Below are 23,832 nucleotides of genomic sequence, written 5' to 3'. Positions count from 1 at the left end.
GAGCTGGCCCCACCCCCTGCCCCCCCTCGGGCCAGGCCTCTGATCCGCCTGTGGACACAGAGGTTGGGCACCCGGCACAAGGCCCCTGGGGCTAGGGACAGACCGCAGCCATCAGCACCCACAGAGGAGCCCCCAGCGGAGGGCATGGGGGTGGGCCGCCCCACCAGGTATGTGCTCCATGCAGAAGCCTGGGCAAGGGTCCCGGGGCTGAGGGCCATCCCACCTCCACCCCCTCTTGCTTGGGCATCTACTCCAGCATCCCCCATCCTTGCTGTTCCCCCTCAGAGAGGTCCAGTCTTACCCTCGGTGACAGTCCAGCCCCAGTCCCTTCAAGTTTGGTGCCTCCGACTGACCCCATCAACATTTTGTGCTTTTTTTCACTGCCCGCCCCCAGCCCCTGCCTCCGCATCCTCCATCTCAGTGGAGCCTCTTTCTTGCCCCATCTCTGTGTCTTCCATTGGTCTCTGCCTCCCATCTCCCCATCTCCCCTTTCCTAAGACACGATCTCCATGGCTTTCCCAATTGCTCATCTGCCTATGCTGCTGTTCCTCTCTCCCCGGGCCTCTGTCCCCCATCCATCTCCCATTGTCTGGCTGCCTCCCTCTGGATCTCTGTCCCCCTCCCTCTGGGTCCCTATCCCTCTGTCTGGGTCTCTGTCCCTCTCTCTCTCTGTCCCTATGCCCTTCCCTCTGGGTCTCTCCACCACCACCCCCCATCTCTGTTCTCTCTCAGGCTCCCTCTCTTCCTGCTCATCTCTGATTCTGTACCCTTGTCTTTGCCCAGGCTCTGCCCCCACACCCCTCCTATCAGTCTCTGCCCTCCAGCCCGCTTCCCAGACCCCACTGCGGGTGAGGGTAGGGGAAATACCCAGGCTCTTGGGAAGAGTGTGAGTGTTTCTTTGGGGAGGGAGGTTGGGCCTGGGGGTGGAGCTTCTTGGCCTCAGATTAGGCAGTGACTTAGATGCAAAGTTAAGGCACCTTAAGCCCCCTGTCTCTATATGGAAACATTAAGCTGCTCTCCTCGGGCAGGTCAGAGGGGGGTGGGGAGGACTTCAGGCTCTGGAGCCTTTCCCTCCGGCCTGCTCTTGCGGGGCAGGGGGTCCCCTGAGTCCGAGTAGCATCCACCCATGGAAGCTGGGCCATGTTGGGTGCAGACAGGCCCCCCGGAGGGGAAGCCCCTGCCCCATCTGCTCTGGGAAATGGACATGGTTGTGTCGGCCTTGTCGGGCTGAGTGTGGGCCTCGATTTACTTGGGAGGCAGAGTCCTGGGTTGGAAAGGTGCAGAACCCAAACTGGCACCCCACCCTTGCACTACAGGGGTCTGGCCGGCTCTCAGCCTGTTCCCCACGCTGTGGCCCAGAGCAGTGACCCTGACCTCCCAGCATCCTGAACGGAAGGTGAGCGGTGGGGTTGGTGGAGCCCAGTGGGTGGGCGGGGACATCCAAGGAGCTCATCCTGAGGCCCAGGACATGGCAGGTGCTCAGGACCGCCTGTGATAAGGGGTCCGTGCTCCACAGCTCGGGCTTTGGCACCCAGGGGCCCAGGTGGGAGTCCAGGGTTTGCCATTTTCCAGCTGAGGGACCTGAGCCAAGGGACGGACCAGTGGCTGTTGCCTGTGGAAAGCGAAGTCCCCAGGGTTGTGGTTAGATTCAGGTGAGGGTGTGAGGAGGCCCCGGCTGGGATGGGTGCTCGGTCGGGGGGAGGCCAGGTCGCCTCTGCCCTGTCATCTGTGGCACACAGTACAGAGTGGGGACTTCAGGCAGGAGAGGACTACAAATGTCTAGGTCAGGACCTGGATCCTGACCTTAAACCTGCCTTCAGGGACTAGCCGCAATTTCCCCCTTTTTGGCAAACCATCTCTTCACAGCCAGAGTAATTATGGGTGAAAGAAGAGTTGGGGTACATTCTGGGTGCTGGGCACAGCCAGGCCCAGTGCACCCACCTGAGCCTCCGCTCTGCCTGTGGAATGGGTGAAATGAAGCCCAGCGCCGAAACCGGTTTGGCTCAGTGGATAGAGTGTCGGCCTGCGGACTGAAAGGTCCCGGGTTCGATTCCGGTCAAGGGCATGTACCTTGGTTGCGGGCACATCCCCAGTGGGAGGTGTGCAGGAGGCAGCTGATCGATGTTTCTCATTGATGTTTCTGGCTCTCTATCCCTCTCCCTTCCTCTCTGTGAAATATCAATAAAATATATTAAAAAAAAAAAAAAAAAAAAAAGCCCAGGTGCAGGGCTGTCCAAGTGGTCATGGGCGGCAGGTGCAGAGCTGGAGGCCTAGGGAAAGGGAGGAGAACCCTTGGTATTGAACTTGACATTGAATGACAACTCTCTCTTCAAACTGAGTGCCCCCAGTCCCTCCTGGAAGCCCATCAGGATCCCAGAGCCTGCACAGGGGCACATCATATGCATGTGCTTGGTACATGTTGATGGAACCGATATGCCAACTATTTCACCCCTGGTCCATATAGGTCCCTGCCACCAGTGTGCCAGATGTTACGCTGTAGCTGCTGGAGGATGATGAGGTCTGCAGGTCTGTGCCCAGCCCCTTCCCCCCTTCAGGGGTCTTCAAACTTTTTAAACAGGGGGCCAGTTCACTGTCCCTCAGACCATTGGAGGGCCGGACTGTAGTTTAAAAAAACAACTATGAACAAATTCCTATGTGCACTGCGGGCCCGGGATGAGTCGGCTGCTAAGCAGGACAGGCAGCAGCACCCGGTGGGCCGGATAAATGTCCTCGGCGGGCCGTAGTTTGAGGACCCCTGGCTAGCTGATGCGATTCTCTCCATTTCACAGATGAGGAAACAGGCTCAGGAAGGGATGTGACTCACCACCAGTCCTCCAGCTAGTAAATGGCAGGGCCGGGTTCATTCAAAAGCCCAAGGTCTTTCTTTTGGATCCTTCTTCCTTTCAAGGTGGTGGGTTTTTATCCCCATCCCACTGACGAGTAAATGGAGGCTCCAGAAAAGGGAGTTGTCTCAGGGCACATAGTGGGTCAGCAACTGAGCCAGGATTGGGCCCTGGGTCTATATATGACTGGAAGCCCTTCCTGACCTTGACTAAGAAGTCCAGTTTCCCCATTTTACAGCGGAGGAAACTGAGGCTCACAAAGATTTGCCCAAGGTCTGAGAGTCAGGGGGAGCCTGGGTTGGTTTGTTTGTTTTGTGTGTATATGTGTTTTTGTAACAGCTTCATTGAAATATAATTCACATACCATACAACTCACATTAAAGTATCCAATTCAAGGGTTTTTAGTACATTCACAGAGTTGTGTAATAATTACCACAATTTTAGAACATTTTTTTGTTGATTTCATAGAGGGAGAGAGAGAAACATCAATGATGAAAGAGAATCATGGGTTGGCTGCCTCCTGCATGCCCCCCACTGGGGGTCAAGCCTGCAACCCAGGCATGTACCCTTGACCATAATTGAACCTGGGACCCTTCAGTCTGCAGGCCAACACTCTATCCACTGAGCCAAACCAGCCAGGGCCAATTTAGAACATTTTTATCTCCCCAATAAGAAGCACCGTGTCCTCTGGCTATTACTGCCCAATCCTTCCATCTCCACAATCCTAGGCATGAGTAGACTACTTTCTCAATTTGCCCATTCTGGACATTTTATGTAAATACAAGTATAAAATATGTGGTCTTACCCTAACCATGTTGTAGCGTGTGTCTGTACTTTTATTTCTTTTCACTACTGGCTAGTACTCGATTGTGTGGAACTACCACATTTTATTATCCACTTATCAACTGATGGCCATTTGGGGAGTTTCCATCTTTTGTCTCTAGTGAATAGTGCTGCTATGAACATTTGTGTACAAGTGTTGTGTGGACACCTTTCTTATTTCTCTTGGGAAATACCTAGGAGTGGAGTTGCTGGATCATATGGCAACTCTATGTTTATTTTATTTTATTTTTAAATATATTTTATTGATATTTTACAGAGAGGAAGGGAGAGGGATAGAGAGCTAGAAACATCGATGAGAGGGAAACATCGATCAGCTGCCTCCTGCACACCTCCCACTGGGGATGTACCTGCAACCAAGGTACATGCCCTTGACCGGAATCGAACCTGGGACCCTTCAGTCCGCAGGCCGACGCTCTATCCACTGAGCCAAACCGGTTTCGGCAGCAACTCTATGTTTAATCATTTAAGGAACTGCTCGACTCTTGAGGGTGTCAATTCCCCCACATCCCTTCCAACACGTATTTTCTGGGTTTTGTTTTTGTATCGTGTATGATGATAGCCATCCTAAGTAGGTGTGAAGTGGTATCTCATTGTGATTTTGATTAGCATCCCTGATGGCTGATGCCAATATTTTCATGTGTTTATTGGCGATTTGTATAACGTTTTTGGAGAAATGTCTATTCAGATCCTTTGCCTATTTTAAAATTGGGTTGTCTTGTTATTATTGAGTTGTAAGGACTCTTTATATATTTTTGGATACAAATTTCTTAGATAATATGATTTGCAACTATTTTCTCCCATTAGTGAGTTCTCTTTCACCTTGTTAATGTCCTTTGAAGCACAAAAGTATTTACTTTGATGAAGTTCAATTTATTTATTTTTCCCCTTTTGTTGCTTGTGCTTTCTGAGCTTGTTTTTGTTGTTGTTGTTTGTTGTTTTGTTTTAATCCTCACCTGAGGATATATTTTTATTGACTTAAGAGAGAGAGGAAGAGAGGGGAAGGGGGAGGGAGAAGGAGAGAAACATTGATGGGTTGCCTCCCACATGCAGCCCCACCCGGGATAGAACTAGCAACCTAGGTTTGTGCCCTGACTGGGAATCAAACCTGAGACCTTTGGGTGTACGGGAGGATGCCCCAACCAACTGAGCCACCCGGCCAGGGCCCGAGCTTGTTTTTGAACCATAGGGACCTCAGTGCTCCAGCTCATCTCCCCACGCTGACTCCATGCTGACAGCCAGTGACCCCTTAGTGGTTATGAGCTTGGGCTCTGGAGCTAGACTGCTAGCACTCAAACCCGTTTAATCAGCTGCGACCTTGGGCACGTTAAACATTCTGTGCCTCAGTTTCCTCATCTGTAAATTGGGAAAATAATGCCTATAGTGTTGTGAGGCTCAAATAAGAAAATTCACGTAAAGTGTTCACAACAGCGTGTGGCACTATAAATGTCAGCTTACACATTATTGTGGCTTACAATGGTGTGGTTATAGCTATAGTTCCGTCGCTGTTGTTGCTGTACAAGTATCTCCTGTCATTACAAGTATTACTGTCACGGTTGTTGAAGCTGCACTGTACAACATGAGCGTTCTTCCACCCATTTGCCAGATGAGGCCACTAAGGCCCAGGGAGCATGTGCACCCATTCCTGGCACCTCTGACGTTTCTGCCCATTTCTTGTCCCTGCAGGTTAGGGGCGCCCGCCCCCCACTAGCCCAAGTGGAGGGGTTGTCCCCGCCAATGGGCCTGGCCAAGGCCCTGCGCCGCCTGAGCGGCGCCCTAGAATCGGGCGACAGCAGGGCGGGCGATGAGGAGGCCGGGCCAGGGCTGTGCCGCAACGGGTGGGCGCCGGCACAGTCGCCGGCGGGGCGGCGCCGCGGGCGCTTCGTCAAGAAGGACGGCCACTGCAACGTGCGCTTCGTGAACCTGGGCGGCCAGGGCGCGCGCTACCTGAGCGACCTGTTCACCACGTGCGTGGACGTGCGCTGGCGCTGGATGTGCCTGCTCTTCTCCTGCTCCTTCCTCGCCTCCTGGCTGCTCTTCGGCCTGGCCTTCTGGCTCATCGCCTCGCTGCATGGCGACCTGGCCGCGCCGCCGCCGCCCGCGCCCTGCTTCTCCCACGTGGCCAGCTTCCTGGCCGCATTCCTCTTCGCGCTGGAGACGCAGACGTCCATCGGCTATGGCGTGCGCAGCGTCACGGAGGAGTGCCCGGCCGCCGTGGCCGCGGTGGTGCTACAGTGCATCGCTGGCTGCGTGCTCGACGCCTTCGTCGTGGGCGCCGTCATGGCCAAGATGGCCAAGCCCAAGAAGCGCAATGAGACGCTCATCTTCAGCGAGAACGCCGTGGTGGCGCTGCGCGACCGCCGCCTCTGCCTCATGTGGCGCGTGGGAAACCTGCGCCGCAGCCACCTGGTCGAGGCCCACGTGCGGGCCCAGCTGTTGCAGGTGCGAGGCCAAGGCCCCATAGAGGCAGGGAAGGGCCTTATACAGGAGTGGGGGGGTGGGGTGCCCCTGGGGATTGTGGGAGATGTAGGCCTGAGGGCGAAGCGTGCATTGGACGTGGAGGGTGCATGGACTACAATTCCCAGCAGTCTCCCGGACAGGGACCCTCTTACTTTACTTGTGGCTGGAGTTTGAGTCCGGGAGCAGTTGTAGGAGATGTAAACCCTAGACTTGAGACAGATTTTGAGACACAAAGAGCTTTCTGGGGTTTGAGGCCCCCCCCTATAGAATTGTGGGAAATCTAAACCTTGAGGGGCCTGTAAAGGCTCTGAACTCAGACACCTCTGGGGTCTGCGAAAGTGCCTGGGAGAGGTGGTGTGAGGACGTGTAGTTTTGCAGGTGGTGTAAATCGCCGCTCAGGTTTCTAGCTACCAGCGGCTTATGACTTGAGGCCTGGCCCCTGTGGGATTGTGGGAAATGTAGGTCCCAGGATGGGGGGCAGCTCACACCTAAGCAGCCGTGGAACACAATTGTTCATGGCCTTGGGCATGGGGTCCTGCAGCCTTTGTGGGAAACTGTTCTCCACCTCAGCGGCCCAGCCTCTCCCACCAGCCTCCTGCTTGGAGGGGTACAGAGCCGGGGTTGGGACACTCTTGAATTTTAGCTTCTCAGCAAAAAACAAACAAACAAAACAACAACTCCCATTGGCTCCTGGGGTAGTGGCTCCCTCCAACGCTCTGCAAAAAGGCGCTTTTCGCTTTAGTGTTTCTAGAATTGTGGTCAAACTGCCCAAATTCTGAGGCTAGCTGCCCTTGTCCAAGTAGACACTTGACCTTGGGCTGAGCTTGTACTTGGGTGAGAGGGAGAACTAGGTGGTGGTGGGAACTACAGCTCCCAGCAGCGACCGGGGTCTCCCGGAGACAGATGGGTGGGAGAGAATGGGCCCCACCCCCCACCTCTCTCTCTCACTTGACTGAGACACCAGGACTCATGACCTGGGAGGGATATTGTCTATCCCTATGGGGTGCTGACCTGGCCTGGGAGGTGGGTATGGAACCAATGGGTCTGTGGGGTGAAACTGCCAATGCCTGGCCTATGGACTGTGTACCCTCATTTCCATCACACATATGCACAGGGGCTGCAGGGCTTGGGGTGGGGGTGTGGGGGTGGGTGGGGTGCAGAGCGCCCAGGGGCTGGCATGAAGCAGCGGGGCAGACAGGATATTGGAACACAGGATATTGGACCTAGATTGTCATCCTGGTTTATCTTTCTCTGTTCACTGAAAGCCGTTTTTCTTTTCCGCTTCTCCAATTGCTGTTTGGATGTCATTCTTCTCTTCTGTTTAACTTCGTCTCTGCTTTGCTGATTTCTGTGGCTCTGCCAATATCACTCTGTCCCTCTCTTCCTCTCTCCCTTGTATCTTCCTCGGTTTCTATCCCCAAACCCCCTGAGTCTCTGTCCCTCTCTCTTTATCTCTGGGTCTCTGTCCCCTCTTTCTCTGGGCCTCTATCTTCCTCTCTCTGGGCCTCATCCCCCCTCTCTCTGGGTTCTTCTCCTCCCCCCACCCTCACCCCTCTACCAGTTTCTACTCTTCTCTTTTTCTGCATGCCCACTGCTTCCTATCATCATCTCTGTCTCCTTTCATCTCCCTGCATCTGTCTTGCGCTCCTTGTCTTTTGCTGCAGCCTCGGGTGACCCCCGAAGGTGAGTACATACCGCTGGACCACCAGGACGTGGACGTGGGCTTCGATGGCGGCACTGATCGCATCTTCCTGGTGTCTCCTATCACCATCGTGCACGAGATCGACTCCTCCAGCCCTCTCTATGAACTAGGGCGTGCAGAGCTGGCCCGGGCCGACTTTGAGCTGGTGGTCATCCTTGAGGGCATGGTGGAGGCCACGGCTATGACCACGCAGTGTCGCTCTTCCTACCTCCCTGGGGAGCTGCTCTGGGGCCATCGTTTTGAGCCAGTCCTCTTCCAGCGTGGCTCCCAGTATGAGGTGGACTATCGCCACTTCCAACGCACTTATGAGGTCCCGGGGACCCCAGTCTGCAGCGCCAAGGAGCTGGATGAGCGGGCAGAGCGGGATTCCCACAGCCCCAAGTCTAGCTTCCCTGACTCTCTGACTGCATTTTGTTATGAGAACGAACTTGCTCTGAGTTGCTGCCAGGAGGAAGAGGAAACCAAGGAGGGAGATGAATCGGAGGCAGAAGAGGGGGCTGCCAGCCCCCGAGTACTCACACCAACCCTGTCTCTGACCCTGCCCCCATGATACCAGCTGGTGTCCCCCATTTGTAGCCGCTTCTCAGAGGTAGCAAAATGGAGAGACTGGGCCCTCTCCTGGGACCAACAGGCCTGCTGGATAAATTGTTAGCTGGTGAAGTTCTGCCTGCCTAGTGGACCCACCATGGACACACTGGATCTTAATTCCTCTGCGTTGCGTGCTCCCTCCTGAGACTCCCTTATCGGCCTGATTCCTCAGTCTCACCAGAGCTAAGGGATCCAGGATTCGGGACCACCCAGGAGGCAAGGACTGGTGGTTCTAGATTCTTCTATATGGCTGGCTTGGGTTGTTGAGCAGGGTCAGGAATCAATCAGTAATATAGACTGCCTCTGGGGGAGGAAGTCCGCAGTTCTCAAGCAGCGAGAGAGAGATCGAGAGTTTATAGGTCTGGATTGGTCTAATATTCAAGGGACCATTGCGTCTCAGCTCAGCCAACCAAGTAGCAAGTCATCTTTTCCTAGACCACCGAAGGAGGAAAAAGTATGGAATGCTCCAAGAATTCAGGACTATTTTGATTGACCTGGAATGTTGATTGCAAGTCAAAAAAAGACCTGTGATTCCAGAAAGCCCATGTTTTGAGACGGTTCATCTGATTGACCTTAGATAGTATAAGTACTCCAGAAACTAAAGAGCTGTGTTTCTAGAATGCACAAAACAATGGAGAGTCTGTTGGTCTAGAACAGTGGTTCTCAACCTTTCTAATGCCGCAACCCTTTAATACGGTTCCTCATGTTGTGGTGACCCCCAACCGTAAAATTATTTTCTTTGCTGCTTCATAACTGTAATTTTGCTACTGTTAATGAATTGTAATGTAAATATCTGTGTTTTCCGATGGTCGTAGACGACCCTGCTAGCGGTTCTCAACCTGTGGGTCGTGACCCACAGGTTGAGAACCGCTGCTGTAGAGCCTAAGACCATCGGAAAACACAGATATTTACATACGATTCATAACAGTAGCAAAATTACAGTTATGAAGTAGCAACGAAAATAATTTTACGGTTGGGGGTCACCACAACATGAGGAACCGTATTAAAGGGTCGCGGCATTAGAAAGGTTGAAGGACTGAAGTGACAGGGAGTTCTTGATATTAGATAACTCCAGACCAGTGGCTGTAGAACGTCAAAGCAAGGGGAGAATCGATGCTTCTAAATGACCCACAGGTGTTTTTTTAAAGTGCCATTCTAGAATGTCCAAAGGAATCAAGATTCCATGGCTCTAAATCGACCACAGAGTCAAGGAAGGAGTGGCGGTTCTAGATGACTTCTTTGTGGTTCTGTAATGCCAAAAGGAACCAAGGCTTCAGGGATCCAGAGTTGTCCATTATCAAAACCTGGAAGTTCTAGTCGGCTCCTATAACAGTTGGACTCAGGACTTGATAGACAGCATTTCTGGGCTGACCTGAAGGTGAGGGCCCAGACAAGACCCTGTGGATAACAGGGCTAGGTAATGGGCAAGGGAAAGGAGAGGACCATGGCTGGTGAGTCTACAATGCCCTGGAATCCTACACCTAGTGATGTGTATCTATTTCTTAAAGATGTTATATATATGTGTATGATATATAATATAAATACAGATATCTATCTCCCCCCCCCCCCCCCCCGCCCATGGTTCTTACAGAAGGGTTAGAAATGGAGTTTGAGCTCATTGGAATGGAATCCTTTATAAGGACCCAGGAAGCTTTGCTCTACATCCTAGCTCTGCTTAAGGACTGTGTGGCTGGGCACATCACTCCTCTTTCATCGCCTCGGTTTCCTCATCTGTAAAAATGGGGCATTGGAACTTGAACTTCTCCAAGGGCCTTTCCACACGCATGATTCCTCACTTCAGTGAGGGGGACGTGGGGCTGAGGGTCCTAGAGACTTCCCAGCTCTCCCTGGTGCCGGGACGCATGACCTTCCAGGGATGGGAGACGCTCTTGGAGGCCAGCTCTGAATTTGGACATCTGAATGACTGGGCAGGCTGGGTGCAGGGTGGGCTGTGGCTAAGGGCCAGAATCAATGCCTCCCTCATCCAGCTTGGCGGACAGGAGGTAGCTCTGAATACCGGGGGCAAGGATGTGGTTAGGGGGAGACTCGTCCCCAAGATTAAACCATTGGGAGCCTGGTGTTGTGTCTGTGAGTGTGCTTCTGGGGCCTGGCCTCTGCCCATGCTTCTGTGTACCCAAGTGCCCAGCAGGCAGGGAGCCAGCTGCTAAAGGAACCAATGCCTGTGAGGATACATTCCCACCCCTGTGTCCCAGGACCGAGGGCGGGCACTGTCATTGCCCACCAGCCTGCCCAGGTGCTGCACCAACCCAGGCCCTCCCTTCTGGCTTCCCCACCTCCCTTTATCCTTCAGAATCCCCGCCTAATAACCGGATGGGATTAATTAGCTGGCTGCCCTCCCAGCTCAGGGAGTCTGGGATAGGGACTGGGGACAATGGAAATAGGGGTGGAGACAAATGCTAAGCGTGAGGTGAAGGGACAGGGAAAGGGTTCTGCTTGGAAGGAGAAAGAGTGGGGTCGTGGCTGGCACAGCCTGGGTTTCCACTAGGGAGGGCAGGTCCTGGGCTGCTGCTAAAGGTCAGTGAGATTAGGAAGCTCCATGTCTAATCTGTCAGTTTAACCAGGTCCCAGCTCTGAATCTGTTTCCCCCTGCCTAGCCCATGGGCCGAGAATGAGGACAAGTCCCAGACACCACCTCAGACCCCATTAGGGACCTGCCGATGACAGGGTGCCCAGTTTCTCCATTCTGCTCAGGGTCCTGCACCCGCTTTGGCTGCAAGGCATGGGAATGAGAGTGGGGTGGAGTTAGGGCTCAGCTGCAGGAGGACTCTGAGAGGAGGGAGGGGAGCAAGAGTATGAGAGGTGGGGTGCACCTGAAGGGAGGCGAGTTGGAGAGAAGGGAAAGGACCCTGAGAAGTGGAATCAGAGCAGGTGGGAGGGTGCTGAGGAAAGGGGAGTTATCCTCCGGGGAGGATGCTACAATAAGGGGAGGAGTATTAGGGAGAGGGGGAGGAGCTTGAGCTCGATGGCGCCAGGAAGGCGGGGCCTGTGCTTTCACTATATTTGGCCTTTTCCTATTGTCCCATTCTCCTTGACAGGCACCAAACAGCGTAACATTTTTAAAAATATTTTTTTATTGATTTCAGAAAGGGAGGGAGAGGGAGAGAGAGAGAAAAAAACATCAATGATGAGAGAGAATCATTCATTGGCTGCCTCCTGCATGCCCCAGTAACCCAGGCATGTGCCCTGACCAGAATTGAACCATGAGCGTTCATAGGTCAACGCTCAACCACTGAGCCATGCTAACCGGACCAAATAGTGTAACATTTAAAAGACAGAGTAAGTCTTTTTTCCACCACTTCTTAACTCTGAAGAGGCTGGGGTGGGTGGGAGGGGGTAAAAGGGTCTGGAGAACGGAGGGGCCAGAGCGGGAGAAAGGAGGCCAAAAGGAAGGTGAGCCTTGGGTGGGGGGGGGGCCACATGCATATACGCATAACCAATGAACACAGACAGTAGAGGGGTGAGGGCATGTGCTGGGGTGGGAGTGGCCAGGGAGAGGGCAATGGGGGGAAAAGGAGACATATGTAATACTTTCAACAATAAAGAATTTAAATTAAAAAAAAAAAAGTGAGCCAAAGCTGCTCCCGGTTGCGTGGCAACAGCTGTCGTCAAAAGGAAGCTTGGTTGCTAGGAGCTGTGGCTCAGAGAACAACCGACAGCTGGGGCCCCGCCCCCTGGAACAAGACTAACGAAGAACCGACCCCCAGCAACGCACCACCAGCGGCGGGGCCCGGTGGAAATAGCATCCTATTGCCCGAAGTCCTGGCGCAGGCGAAGCCCTCATTGCTCCCACGTAGTCCCACCTCCAAGCAATTCCTTTCTGAGGCTTCTCATAGGCGGGCAAACCAGCCAAGTGACTTCTTTTGTTTCAGAGGCGGTGCCCAGTCCTCGGCGCGCACTCTGATTGGCCTGAGGGACTGTCTATCTCCGGCCGATACTGCTAGTCTGCTCCTTGCGTGCTGATTGGCCCAGGAGAACGGTCCTTCGGCATGGAGGGCGGAGCAGACGGGAGGGCCCGGACTGGATTGGGCGGTGTCAAAACGAGGGGCGGTCCCTACTGGCGGGGCGGTTGGGAGGCGAAGGGAGAGTCTTTTCAGCGCTGAGGACTGGCGCTGAGGAGGCGGCGGTGGCTCCCGGGGCGTTTGAGCGGGCTCACCCGAGCCCGCGGGCCAACGCGGAACCAGGCCCGACTGGCGGGACCGCCCCGGACTCCCCGCGGGGCTTCCTAGCCGCCATGGAGGACGGTGTCTATGGTAGGTCGGCGAGGGGTGGGGCCGGCAAGGGGCGGATGAAGCCCCTCGTCCCCAACGTTCCGCCGCGAGCGTTTCTGCCGTCTCACGCCTCTCGCAGCTGCTCGGCACCGTCGCAGCCGCCTCGTTTTTGTGGGGCTCGGGACGGGCTTCCGGCGGTGCCCGAGAGCGGGGCGTTCCAGGCCATTGTTTGGGCCGATCCTGTTTCCGGTGGCGGCGGGAGGGGGCGGGATGAGCGGTGGAGTGGAGGCCGCGGCGAAACCATTCCCCCTGGAGGGGCCGGACGAGCCCAGTGCCTGCTGGGAGCAGGGAGGGGGGCTCCTGGGGGCTGAGGGGTGAGGGAGAAATCTTGGGGCTCCAGAGATCCCACTAAGACCGTGGTCTTTGATGCCCCGCCCCCTTCCCCAACTCTTACAAGCTGTCATCAGCTTCCCCTGCCATAGTTACTTTACATGGACCCAGGAGTCCGGACACCCAGGCCCCCCCGCTACATCGCTAAGAATGGAAGTAGAAAACCAAGGCCTCAGTCCCTTTCCAAGTAATGAGCCAACAATTCAGACTTCCAGCCCCCTTCTCCTTCAGACTTGGGTCCCCTTCTTCCCCAGGACTCAAAAAGATCCTAAGCCCTTCCTCCCCTGGAGTGAGGAATCCAGGCCCCCAGCCCCTTCTCCCCGCAGACATAAGAGGCTTGACCCTCATCTTCATCCTCCCTCTGAACCCAAGGGTCATGCCCCCCAGCCCTGTAAAATCCAGATTGCAGGAAAACAGGCTTCCAGTCCCCAGAACTGACCTCCAACCCCTGACCCCCAGAGCCCCCAGACCTGACTCCAGAGGAGCGGATGGAGCTGGAAAACATCCGGCGGCGGAAGCAGGAGCTGCTGGTGGAGATCCAGCGCCTGCGGGAGGAGCTCAGCGAAGCCATGAGCGAGGTGGAGGGTCTGGAGGCCAATGAGGGCAGGTGAGGACTGGAGGGGGAACTTGGGGGTCATGGGGCCAGGCCAGGGCCAGGGATGCCCAGACATTGACCCTCCACCCCCCTGCTCTCTGCCTCTGCAGTAAGACCTTGCAGCGGAACCGGAAGATGGCAATGGGCAGGAAGAAGTTCAACATGGACCCCAAGAAGGTGCTTGGGGCCACAGGGCTGGGGTCAGCCTGGCAGACATCCTGACGGGTTTCTGGCACCTCCAGGTCCCAGTAGAGTGATGGTTAAAGGCCTACTGTAGGGGGACAGACTTGGTCCCAATCCCTGGGATTTCGAGATCGACTGTCCATTTGTTCTCTGGACATTAACCAAGTGCTCCAGCCTGCTGACCTTTGCTTGTGCTGTGTCCTCTGCCGGGCGATCCTCTTTCCCTTCTTGTTCATATTTCTGGACCCACTTCTGGTGTCACCTAGAGTCCCAGGAGGAGCACATGTCTGGTAGGAAACAGAGACAGGGACATGCTCAATGGTGTCATGACAGAGGCCCAGTGGCTGTGGACACTCAGAGGGAGCCTGGGGCGTCAGGGAGGACTTCCTGGAGAAGGAGCTACTCAGGTCAGGTTTGCAGGAAGAGCCAGTGTTCACCAGGGGAGGAAAGGCATTTGTTCGTTCAGTCATTCATTTTACCCATTTCCTCCTGCCTCCCCTGGGCCTGCCCCTCAGCTAGCCAGTGCTCGGCACCTAGAGAGTGGTCAACTCTGCTTGGCCTTCAGGGAGCCCCTAGACATGGTTGCCACAGTCCAGAGCGAGATGGAGCTATAATGGAGGTCCTCATGGTTGTCGGGAGAGCAGAGGAGGCCGGGGTCCCGCCTGAGGGTTGGCCCTCACAGTTCTTGAAGGACTGCTGCTCACTGAGTTTCTCACATTATTCCTCCTGCCCCAAGCAGTGTAGCTTGTTCAGTCCTTCAGCAAACAGCCATTGAGCTCATGTTCCTTGCCAGACCCTGCTCTTGGTGCTGGAATTAACCAGGCAGAGGCAGAGGGAACAGTAGGTGCCAAGGCTGTATGCTGTGGGGTGGGAGGGATGCTATTTAAAGACCCGTGAGAAGCCTGAAAATGACACCTGGCCCTGCTCAGCGTGCGGTGGGTTTGGGTGCTGAGGTTTGTGGGGAGCTGGTGGGAGTGGCTGCCAGCATATTAGCACTGAGACCCGGTCCCCACTCACTAGGGGATCCAGTTCTTGGTGGAGAACGAACTTCTGCAGAACACACCTGAGGAGATCGCCCGCTTCCTGTACAAGGGCGAGGGCCTGAACAAGACTGCCATCGGGGACTACCTGGGGGAGAGGTGAGATCCCGCCCCGCTCCTCTGGGCCTCTCCCCTCAACCCCTTGCATCCAGCTCACTGCAAGCTCCTCTCCTGAGGAGAGACCCTGATAGACTAAGCTTCCAGCTGGACTATGATAGGCTGGGCTGACACCGGGGCCTGGGGGAGCCTAGGGCCATCTGGGGAACCTAGGGACTGACTGTGAGCATCTTGGGGGCATGCGGACCGTCTGTGGACATCTGGGAAGTGTGGGGACAGGAGAAAATCCGTAGGAATGTGAGAACTGGGTAGACCACTGATGTGCATGGGAACTGTGTGGACAGCTTGGCAGTATGGGGGTTAGCAGTGGATGTTTGTGGAGCCTGGAGACCCCGTGGAAATCTGGGAGCAGGAGGACCTCTGTGGACTCGGGGGTGTACGGGGACTGCCTAGAAGTCTAGGGTACATGAGCCTGGACAGCAGTGCACAGGCACCATCTGTGGGTGTCGGGAAGGTGGGGACTGTCTGGACCCTAAGGTGCAGGAGGGCATTCTGGGAAGTCAGGGAAGCCTGGGACCATCTGTGAGCGTCTGAACATCCGAGGTGCACAGGACTCTGCGTGTCTGGGCGCTTCGGGATGGTGTGGATCTCTAGAGTGGATGGAACTTTCTGGACATCTGAGGTGTGTGGGGACTGATGTCTAGGACCTTCTGTGTGGGGGGCATGTGGGGACCATCTGTGGACAACTGAGATGTGTGGCAACGGGACATCTGGCATTGTGGGGAACGTATAGTGGACATGTGGGGTATGGGGACTGTCCGTGGATGTCTGGGGGGTTGGGGCCATCTCTGGACATCTGAGGAGCCTGGGGATTAGCTGAGAGAGGCGACAGTAGGTGGAGCACATGTTGGCTGCATTTCTCTGTGCAAAGGGTCAGCCAACCAGGGCTCTTATAACAGATGATCCTCCCAAGAGCATGTTCTGCGCGCCCCTGCCCTGGGGCCAGACCAGCGCTGGGTGCAGAAGTGGTGGCCTCCCCAGTGCTGGGTCCACTCCCACCTTCCCAAACGCCGTTTCCGAATGCCTCCCCTGTCCTCCCAGGGAAGAGCTGAACCTGGCCGTGCTGCACGCCTTTGTGGATCTGCATGAGTTCACCGACCTCAATCTGGTGCAGGCGCTCAGGTGAGAGGCACCGGGCTGGCAGGGCAGGAACGTACCTGTCAGGCCTCCTTCTTTACAAGTGATGATGCCTGCTCCGAACTAAAATAGAAACAAAAATTCGGGACTTGGTTGCTGCATGTAACACAAAAGCCCGTGGTGAGGCCTTCAGGCATAGCTGTATCCAGACGTTCAAATGGCATCAGAAGGTCAGCTTAATCTCTGGGTTGTGCTCGCCACCGTGTTGGCATTGCTGCAGGCCCTGCTCCCACGTGATAACAGAAGCCTGTGCCATCCTCCAGGCCTCTTTAGCCAACTTAGGAGAAAGCAGGCGTCCTCAAACTATGGCCCGCGGGCCACATGCAGCCCGCCGAGGACATTTACCCGGCCCGCCGGGTGCTGCTGCCTGTACTGCTTAGCAGCCGATTGGTCCTAGGCCCGCAGTGCGCATAGGAATTTGTTCATAGTTTTTTTTTTAAACTATAGTCCGGCCCTCCAGCGGTCTGAAGGACAGTGAACTGGCCCCCTGTTTAAAAAGTTTGAGGACCCCTGGGATAAAGAGTACTTTCCATCAAGCCACCAAAAGCCCCAGAGTCAGTGCTCATTGGTCAGATTGGATCATGTGTCCATACCCGGAACAGCTACTGAGGCCACAGGTTTGGTGGGACCGAGCACGGGAAAGGGGTTCCACCTGTCCTGACAGCCGCACCTGACCCCTCTCTGACGCAGGCAGTTTCTGTGGAGCTTCCGCCTCCCTGGAGAGGCCCAGAAGATTGACCGGATGATGGAAGCCTTTGCCCAGCGATACTGCCTGTGTAACCCCGGGGTTTTCCAGTCCACAGGTGGGCGCCCGGACCCCTGGGGCCTGGAGGGGCTGGGCCCGGGGTGGGAGGCAGTGGGGCCCACTCACCTGTGACCTCACACCCTGACTGCTGCAGACACCTGCTACGTGCTGTCCTTTGCCGTGATCATGCTGAACACCAGCCTGCACAATCCCAACGTCCGGGACAAGCCGGGCCTGGAGCGCTTTGTGGCCATGAACCGGGGCATCAACGAGGGCGGGGACCTGCCTGAGGAGCTGCTCAGGGTCAGGCCCCCTGCCCTCCCCACAGCCCACAGCCCTCCCCGTGGGTCTCCAGTGCCTGAGCATTCCACCTGGGGTTTCGCCTTTCCACCATTTCTTTCCATCATTTCTTTTCTCTCTCTCCCGCTGCCTCTTTCTTTGTCTCTGTTTCTCTTCCCTGCCTCTGTCTGCGGCCCTCTGACTTTCAGGGTCTTGGTCTACCTCATCCTCCACCTCTTTGTCTGTTTCTGTCTTTATTTATTTATTTTTAAACATATTTTATTGATTTTTTTACAGAGAGGAAGGGAGAGGGATAGAGAGTTAGAAACATCGATGAGAGAGAAACATCGATCAGCTGCCTCCTGCACACCTCCTACTGGGGATGTGCCCGCAACCAAGGTACATGCCCTTGACCGGAATTGAACCTGGGACCCTTCAGTCCTCAGGCCGACGCTCTATCCACTGAGCCAAACCGGTTAGGGCTGTTTCTGTCTTTAAGAACTCAGCGGATCTTAACAGTGTCTGTCTTCTCTCCATCCTTTCTGTCTTGCCTCCTTTCTCTCCTCCCCAGGGCTCCCTCCACTCCTCTGCCTTCCGCTTTCCTTTTCTCCCCAGGTTCCCCCCACTCCCTCCATCTCTCCCTCCATGGCTGTCCCACCTGTGGTCTCATTGCCGCCCCCACCCCCACCCCTGCCAAGTAGCCCCGGGAGGGTCCCAGGGGCCTGGTGTTGCTGACTGGACTCTCGCCCCTCAGAACCTCTACGACAGCATTCGAAACGAGCCCTTCAAGATCCCGGAGGATGACGGGAATGATCTGACCCACACCTTCTTCAACCCGGACCGGGAGGGCTGGCTCCTTAAGCTGGGTACGTCCCCTGCTGACCCTGCTGGCTGCCTCTGCAGGGGGAGGCCAGTGGGCCTGGGCTCTGGACTCGGCTTCCACACGTGCCTGCTGTGTGACCCTAGGCAAGCGATGCGACCTCTCAGCCTGTTTGTACGTCTGCGTCATGAGGCTGAAGACAAGAGCAGGCCTGTGTGCTGGCCCAGGCGCAGGGCCCGGCATAGGGGCTCCGCAAACATTGTGGGGGAAGCAAAGGGCTCAGGGGCACAGGGTCCTGCCAGGCTGTGCGGGTGGATGGAGTCCCTGACCGGGACGGGAGGGGGGGTGGTGCCAGCAAATGGGGCCATTTAGCAGGGGTCACGCCGGTGCCTCTGTCTGAGGATTGGTGCTTCTCGGCCCAGCTGCACAGGAGTCACCTGGGAGCTTTTACACCCGGTGGCTGGGCCGTGAAGCAGGATGGGGCAGGACAGCCGTCAGTCATGGTGAAAGCTCCCAGGTGGCCCTAATGCAGAGCCGAGGCTGCGAGCTGGCTGGCAGCCGGGCCTGGTAATGGTAGGTGCCCTGGGAGTGTTAGCTGCGGCTTTTTAATGGAGAAGCCATGAATGGCTGCTCTGGGAGGCGGACTGACAGCGTCGCAGTCCAGTGTGCGCAGTGCAGACAGCAGGGGAGCGGGAGGGCCCCAAGGAAGCTTCCAGCCCAGCGCAAGGCCAGGGCAGCACTGCGCTCCCGGGGTACTGTGCCCGAGCCCAGGCAGCCTTCTCCAGCCCCAGAAGCAGGTCCTGCCCTGGTGCAGACGGCCCTGGTGCACGTGAAAAATGCAAATCACATCCTCCAGCCAACGGGCTGGGTGCATGGTTCCTGGGGGAATTCTGGCTCCGCAGTGCGGGTGTCGGGAGGGCAGCGTCACCAAAGATTCCCCCTCCCAACCCCTCCCTCAGCAGGCATCCTTCCCACTTCCCAGATGAGGAAAGTGAGGCTTGGTCACCAACCAGCAGCTCAGGGCAGAGGTGGCCTTGGACCCAGATCTCTGACCCGAGTACATCTCTGCTTTGTGATCATTAGGAAAAGGCACCTCTTAAAACACTGAAATGCAGGAGAGGGGTCTGGCGGTGGTTAACGAAAGCCATTATCACTGCTGCTATTTAGTCCCTCTGGCCCCACGGGGGCCCACAGCAGGGCATTTGAAGCAGGAAGGTGGCTAAGAGGGCAAGAGGTGGTGTGAGGTCACCCGGGCAGTTGTGCTGGACCTGCCTGAGTCCCCACGCCACCTGGGGCCAAGGTGAGGGTTCTGTCTGCTCCCCTGTGGGGATGACCTCCAGGGCACAGACGTGTTCATGGCGGCAGCGGAGGGCCTCGTGGCCTAGGACATGTGCGGGGTGGTCTGGGGCCTGGCACTGACAAAGGGGGTGCTCATGGCTGCCTCCTGGGCTCAGGGCACTTGCCTCCCTGGGTGGGAGAGGGCCTGACCCATCCTCCCTCATGTGGATGTAACTGGTTTTCTTCCCTCTCTCTCCCTCCCTCCCTCCCTGCGTGTTTCTCTTTGCTGTTTCTCTCTCTCTCTGTCCTACCCCCTGCGCATTCCTTCCCTCGCCCACCCTATTTCTGTTGCCTGTGGCTCTTGGGGGCACCCCACTCTTCTGCCTTGCCTTCTCGCCTGGTCCTGCCTGCTTTCTCGCTGTCTGCCCCAGGAGGTAGGTACACGGCGTCCTCGCTCCCCAACACTACAGGAGAGGGGGCTGGGGGCTCAGATACCTGGGCCGGGGCTGACCAACAGGCTTAGAAAGTGTAAAGCCCACCGGGGGGGCGGACCAGTTCCTGGGGCCCAAACACGCCTGTCCCTGCTTGTCTGTCTTTCCCACGCATTGCTTTGTCCCAGGCCCCGACAGCCCGCGCCCCTGCGCTTGCTCTGCCTCTCACCCCGTCCCCCCTCCCAGAGGCCCTGACCCTGTGCTGAGCCCAGGCCCCCTCCTGCCCCTTCCCTTTCAGGGGGCCGGGTGAAGACGTGGAAGCGGCGCTGGTTTATCCTCACAGACAACTGCCTCTACTATTTTGAGTACACCACGGTGAGGACGGTGCTGAGCTGCTCTGGGGCCTGGGAGGAGGGGCTGGGCGTGAGGATTGGGAGGTCTGAGTCCTGTCCGACTTGCTCTTTCAGGACAAGGAGCCCCGAGGAATCATCCCCCTGGAGAATCTGAGCATCCGGGAGGTGGACGACCCCCGGAAACCAGTAAGACCCTCTCTGTACCCCTTCCTGCCACAGCGGGGGCTCCTCTGCCCTCAGGCCGGCTCTTACCCACCACCCCTCCTCTTCGGTGTCTCCCCAGAACTGCTTTGAGCTTTATATCCCCAACAACAAGGGGCAGCTCATCAAAGCCTGCAAAACGGAGGCAGATGGCCGCGTGGTTGAGGGGAACCACATGGTGTACCGGATCTCGGCCCCCACGCAGGAGGAGAAGGATGAGTGGATCAAGTCCATCCAGTGAGCCTGGGCTCCGGAGCCCTGGGTGGGGGGCTGGGACCAGACCCCCCTGGCCCTCACCCTGGGTCTCTCCCCTTCCGCAGGGCAGCTGTGAGTGTGGACCCCTTCTACGAGATGCTGGCTGCCAGGAAGAAGCGGATTTCTGTCAAGAAGAAGCAGGAGCAGCCCTGACCCTGTCCCCCACTCCATTATTTATTACTGCGCCACCCCGCCCGGGTGGCCGGACCCCTGGGACGGGGGCTGTGGATGCTGGTTCCCCGTTTGGAAAACGTACCACCTCTAGTTCCTCTCTCATTATTTGTAATTAACGCACTGTTGGTAATATTAATTATTGAACTGCTCGCAGCCTGCTGACCTCTCATTTCTTGGGGTTGACGGCGAGGCAGCCCGGCAGCCCCATCCAGGGCCAGGAGCGCTGGTCTCTGTTGGGAGCTCTGTCAGTGGAGCGAAGGGTGCTGTCCAATAGGGTAACCCCCTGGGGGCCTCTCGGGTGGCTCAGTTCTGGTTGTGCCCCAAGCCTGCAAGGGTGGTAGTGGGAGGTGGTTGGTGTAGCCGGAGTTGGTGTTGCTTTAGAACATCACGGGAACGCAGGTATTCCCAGGTGAGGTTGAGCCACCTACCCAGATGCCATCTGGCAGCTGGAGTCCGCGGATGCTGGCCCTTCTAGCAGCTTGTGGTCTCTGATGGGAGACAGATAACACCTGATAGGGCAACTTGTGGTCTCTGATGGGTGACAGATAACAGCTGATGGGGTTGTGAGCTGGGCTGGTGCTTTGAGGGTCAACCAGAGAGCTGGAGGGGCTGAAGGGGACCTGGGGAGGGCCTGGGAAGGAGGAGGAAGGCCCAGGGTTGGATGCAGCAGGTGGGGGAGCCCTTGCTCAGCGTTCAGCCTGAGGTTGCTGGTGTTGGAAGTGGGCTGGGCCCAGTGGATGGTGCCAAGAGGCAGGAATGCGGTAGATGGACCGGTTTCTCAGCCGGGATTAACCTTGTGAGGACATTTTACACCAAGCAGTGACAGGCTAAGACCCTGTGTTTCTATAACATCCCATTTCCTGGGAGTCACAACCTGGAGTGTAAGGACTTTGAGGGCGCCCCTAAGAGCCAGGTCCAGGCCTGTCCACCTTTGCCCTCCAGCTTGGGGCACGCATGGTGTCCCTATGGAGCAAAGAGGTAGTTTGGCAAAGTGGGAGACCCCATGTCACTCCTATGCCCAGATGTGCAGCTGAGGACTAAGGCTGCCCGCGGGATGCAGTTCCTCCTGCACCCTGCACCCTCCGGAAGTTGAACCCCTAATTGAGTGCTCTTGGTGGGGTGGGAGCACCCCGGCCACTCCCTGGTCACAGGCCTCTGTCAGCGTGCAGGGCCCCGAAGGGCAATAGCAGTCAGACACCCTCGGAGGTGGCGCCCTCTCCTGCAAGAGCCGGACCACAACTCCTGGCAAGCTGTGCTGCTCCGGGCGCCCCACTGCCGGGAGAGTCATTCCCGAGGTCTCCTGGGAGTTGTAGTTTCTCAAGACAATGCTGTCAGATTGACCTTAGCCTGGTGCCCAACCAGGTTGGGAATAGAGGCCCGACTGCTTCAACCCCCAGGGGCTGATGGGAAGTGGATTTTCCGACTCCTCCCAAAGGTTCCACGGAAATGGAGTCTTCAACCCAAGAAGGTTGTGGTAAGTGGGATCCTGGAGTAAATAAAGGGTCTCGTCACTGTCTCACCCGATCCTGCACTCCCCCATGGAAGGAAGCCATGCGTCCTTAGTGCCTGCTAGTGGGGAAGCCGCTGGCTCAGTGGAGAGGCCCTGGAAGAGCATTCCAGGCCAAGGGAACAGCATGTGCAGAGGCAGGAAAACCCTCGGTGTGTGGGAGTAACTGACAGCAGACCGGTCTGCCTGTTTGGTGGTGATGCCTTAGCTGGTTTTCTCAGTGGTTAGAGCATCAGCCTGAAGACGGAAGGGTTGCAGGTTCAATTCAGGTCAAAGGCACTTCCCTCAGTTCCAGGCTCACTCTCTGACCCCTACCCCTCCACCCCCCAGGGTTGGGGCATACCAATTGATGTGTCTCACATCAATGTTTCTGTCTCCCACCCCCTACCTTCCACTCTCTGAAAATCAATGGAAAAAATATCTTCGGGTAAGGATTAACAGAGAGAGAGAAAATGAAGGGATGCATGGGCCTGATCATTTGGGGCCAGAACTTGGAACGTATTCTCAGTTGGTGGAGGCCATCCAAGGAGTGATGTGATGCATTTGGGTGGAGGCTGTAGGCAGGGCCCTGGGCTGCTGCTGAGTAATTTGGACGTGAGCCGGCAGGCGGCTGGGTAGGGAGGGAGGCTCGGAGGCTGTGCAGTCAGCCAGGGGTAAGGGTGTGGCTGCAGAGGCGGGACAGTGGCCCATGTGAGGTTTGGGAAGAGGAGCCAGTAGGACTTGCTGAGGGCTGGGTCAGCTGGGATTCTGGCTTGAGTATCTGGTGAATAGCAATGCCATTGAGCGGGAAGATCAAAGAGGGATTGTTTTTTGTGGGAAATCAGTGGTTCTGTTTTAGCCAAATGAAGCTGAATTGTTGGTGGATCATTCAGTGAGACTCCAGTCATCTCAAAATTGCCCTTCAACTCCCCACCTCAATCTCTCCAAGGACCAAGAATTCTAGCTTCCAGCTCCCTCCTCTCACAGGACCCCAAACTCCCAACTCCCTTGTTAGGTGACCCTCCAAAATCCATATGTTGAAAGCCTAGCCCCCAAGATCTCAGAATGTGACCTTATTTGAAAATAGCATCATTGCAGATAAAATTAGTGAAGATGAGGTCACTAACATGGGCCCTAATCCAACATGACTGATGTCCTTCCTTCTACAAAGGGACATTTTGAACATGGAGACACACACAGGGAGAATGCTGGGTAAAAATAAAGGCAGGGGTCGGGGCGATGCGTCTACACGCCAAGGAACCCCGAAGACTGCCAGCAAAACACAGAAGCTGGGAGAGAAGCAGGGCGGACCCTCCCCTCGGCCTCAGAAGGAGCCAGGCCTGCTGGCGCTTTGATCTTAGACTTCCAGCCTCCAGCACTGACAATAAACGTGTGTGATTTAAGCCTCCCAATTTGTGGTACTTAAAGGAGGCCTAGCCCAAGGTCAGTTCAAGCACAACCAGGTCTGCTGGTGGCAGTAGTGGGAGGAGGCACCAACATAGTCCTCTCTCTTCCTTTCTCCATGCCCCAGACTCAAATGTGACCCTCATGCCCTCAGAGCCCACAGCATCCTAGCTAAGAATCTTCTCCTGGCCCCTTCCCTACTCTCGTATCCAAACTATATCCCACAAATATGCAAATGAATCTGGTACCAAGGTGATGAGGAACAGGTTGAAACTAGATCAG

At 56.1% G+C, this 23,832-nt stretch overlaps 2 protein-coding genes across 2 annotated transcripts; both read left to right on the top strand.

Annotated features, from left to right (window-relative positions):
* The first annotated feature begins 71 nt into the window (after positions 1-71).
* On the top strand, positions 72-9,144 carry KCNJ14 (potassium inwardly rectifying channel subfamily J member 14). The gene is made up of 3 exons (XM_080644376.1): positions 72-167; positions 5,370-6,125; positions 7,808-9,144. Exons 2-3 carry the CDS (start codon positions 5,421-5,423, stop codon positions 8,393-8,395), a joined length of 1,293 nt encoding a protein of 430 aa, XP_080500502.1. The 5' UTR covers positions 72-167; positions 5,370-5,420; the 3' UTR covers positions 8,396-9,144.
* Positions 9,145-12,506: 3,362 nt separating this feature from the next.
* Positions 12,507-20,809, top strand: CYTH2 (cytohesin 2). Its single transcript, XM_080643805.1, has 12 exons — positions 12,507-12,704; positions 13,512-13,659; positions 13,758-13,824; positions 14,851-14,969; positions 16,029-16,109; positions 16,815-16,927; positions 17,024-17,172; positions 17,903-18,014; positions 19,976-20,052; positions 20,145-20,216; positions 20,314-20,468; positions 20,552-20,809. Exons 1-12 carry the CDS (start codon positions 12,686-12,688, stop codon positions 20,637-20,639), a joined length of 1,200 nt encoding a protein of 399 aa, XP_080499931.1. The 5' UTR covers positions 12,507-12,685; the 3' UTR covers positions 20,640-20,809.
* Positions 20,810-23,832: the final 3,023 nt, after the last annotated feature.

Source organism: Plecotus auritus (genome assembly GCF_963455305.1).
Source record: "Plecotus auritus genome assembly, chromosome: 10".
NCBI classification, from domain to species: domain Eukaryota; kingdom Metazoa; phylum Chordata; class Mammalia; order Chiroptera; family Vespertilionidae; genus Plecotus; species Plecotus auritus.
This window is presented reverse-complemented; position numbering and strand designations above follow the sequence as displayed.

Excerpts from the sequence above, each read along its gene's own strand:
- KCNJ14 (XM_080644376.1), top strand. The coding sequence starts at position 5,421 with ATGGGCCTGGCCAAGGCCCTGCGCCGCCTGAGCGGCGCCCTAGAATCG. Across the intron at positions 6,126-7,807 it reads TGCGGGCCCAGCTGTTGCAG|CCTCGGGTGACCCCCGAAGG; the intron begins GTGCGAGGCCAA and ends CTTTTGCTGCAG.
- CYTH2 (XM_080643805.1), top strand. Across the intron at positions 13,825-14,850 it reads TCAACATGGACCCCAAGAAG|GGGATCCAGTTCTTGGTGGA; the intron begins GTGCTTGGGGCC and ends CCCACTCACTAG. Across the intron at positions 16,928-17,023 it reads CGGGGTTTTCCAGTCCACAG|ACACCTGCTACGTGCTGTCC; the intron begins GTGGGCGCCCGG and ends TGACTGCTGCAG.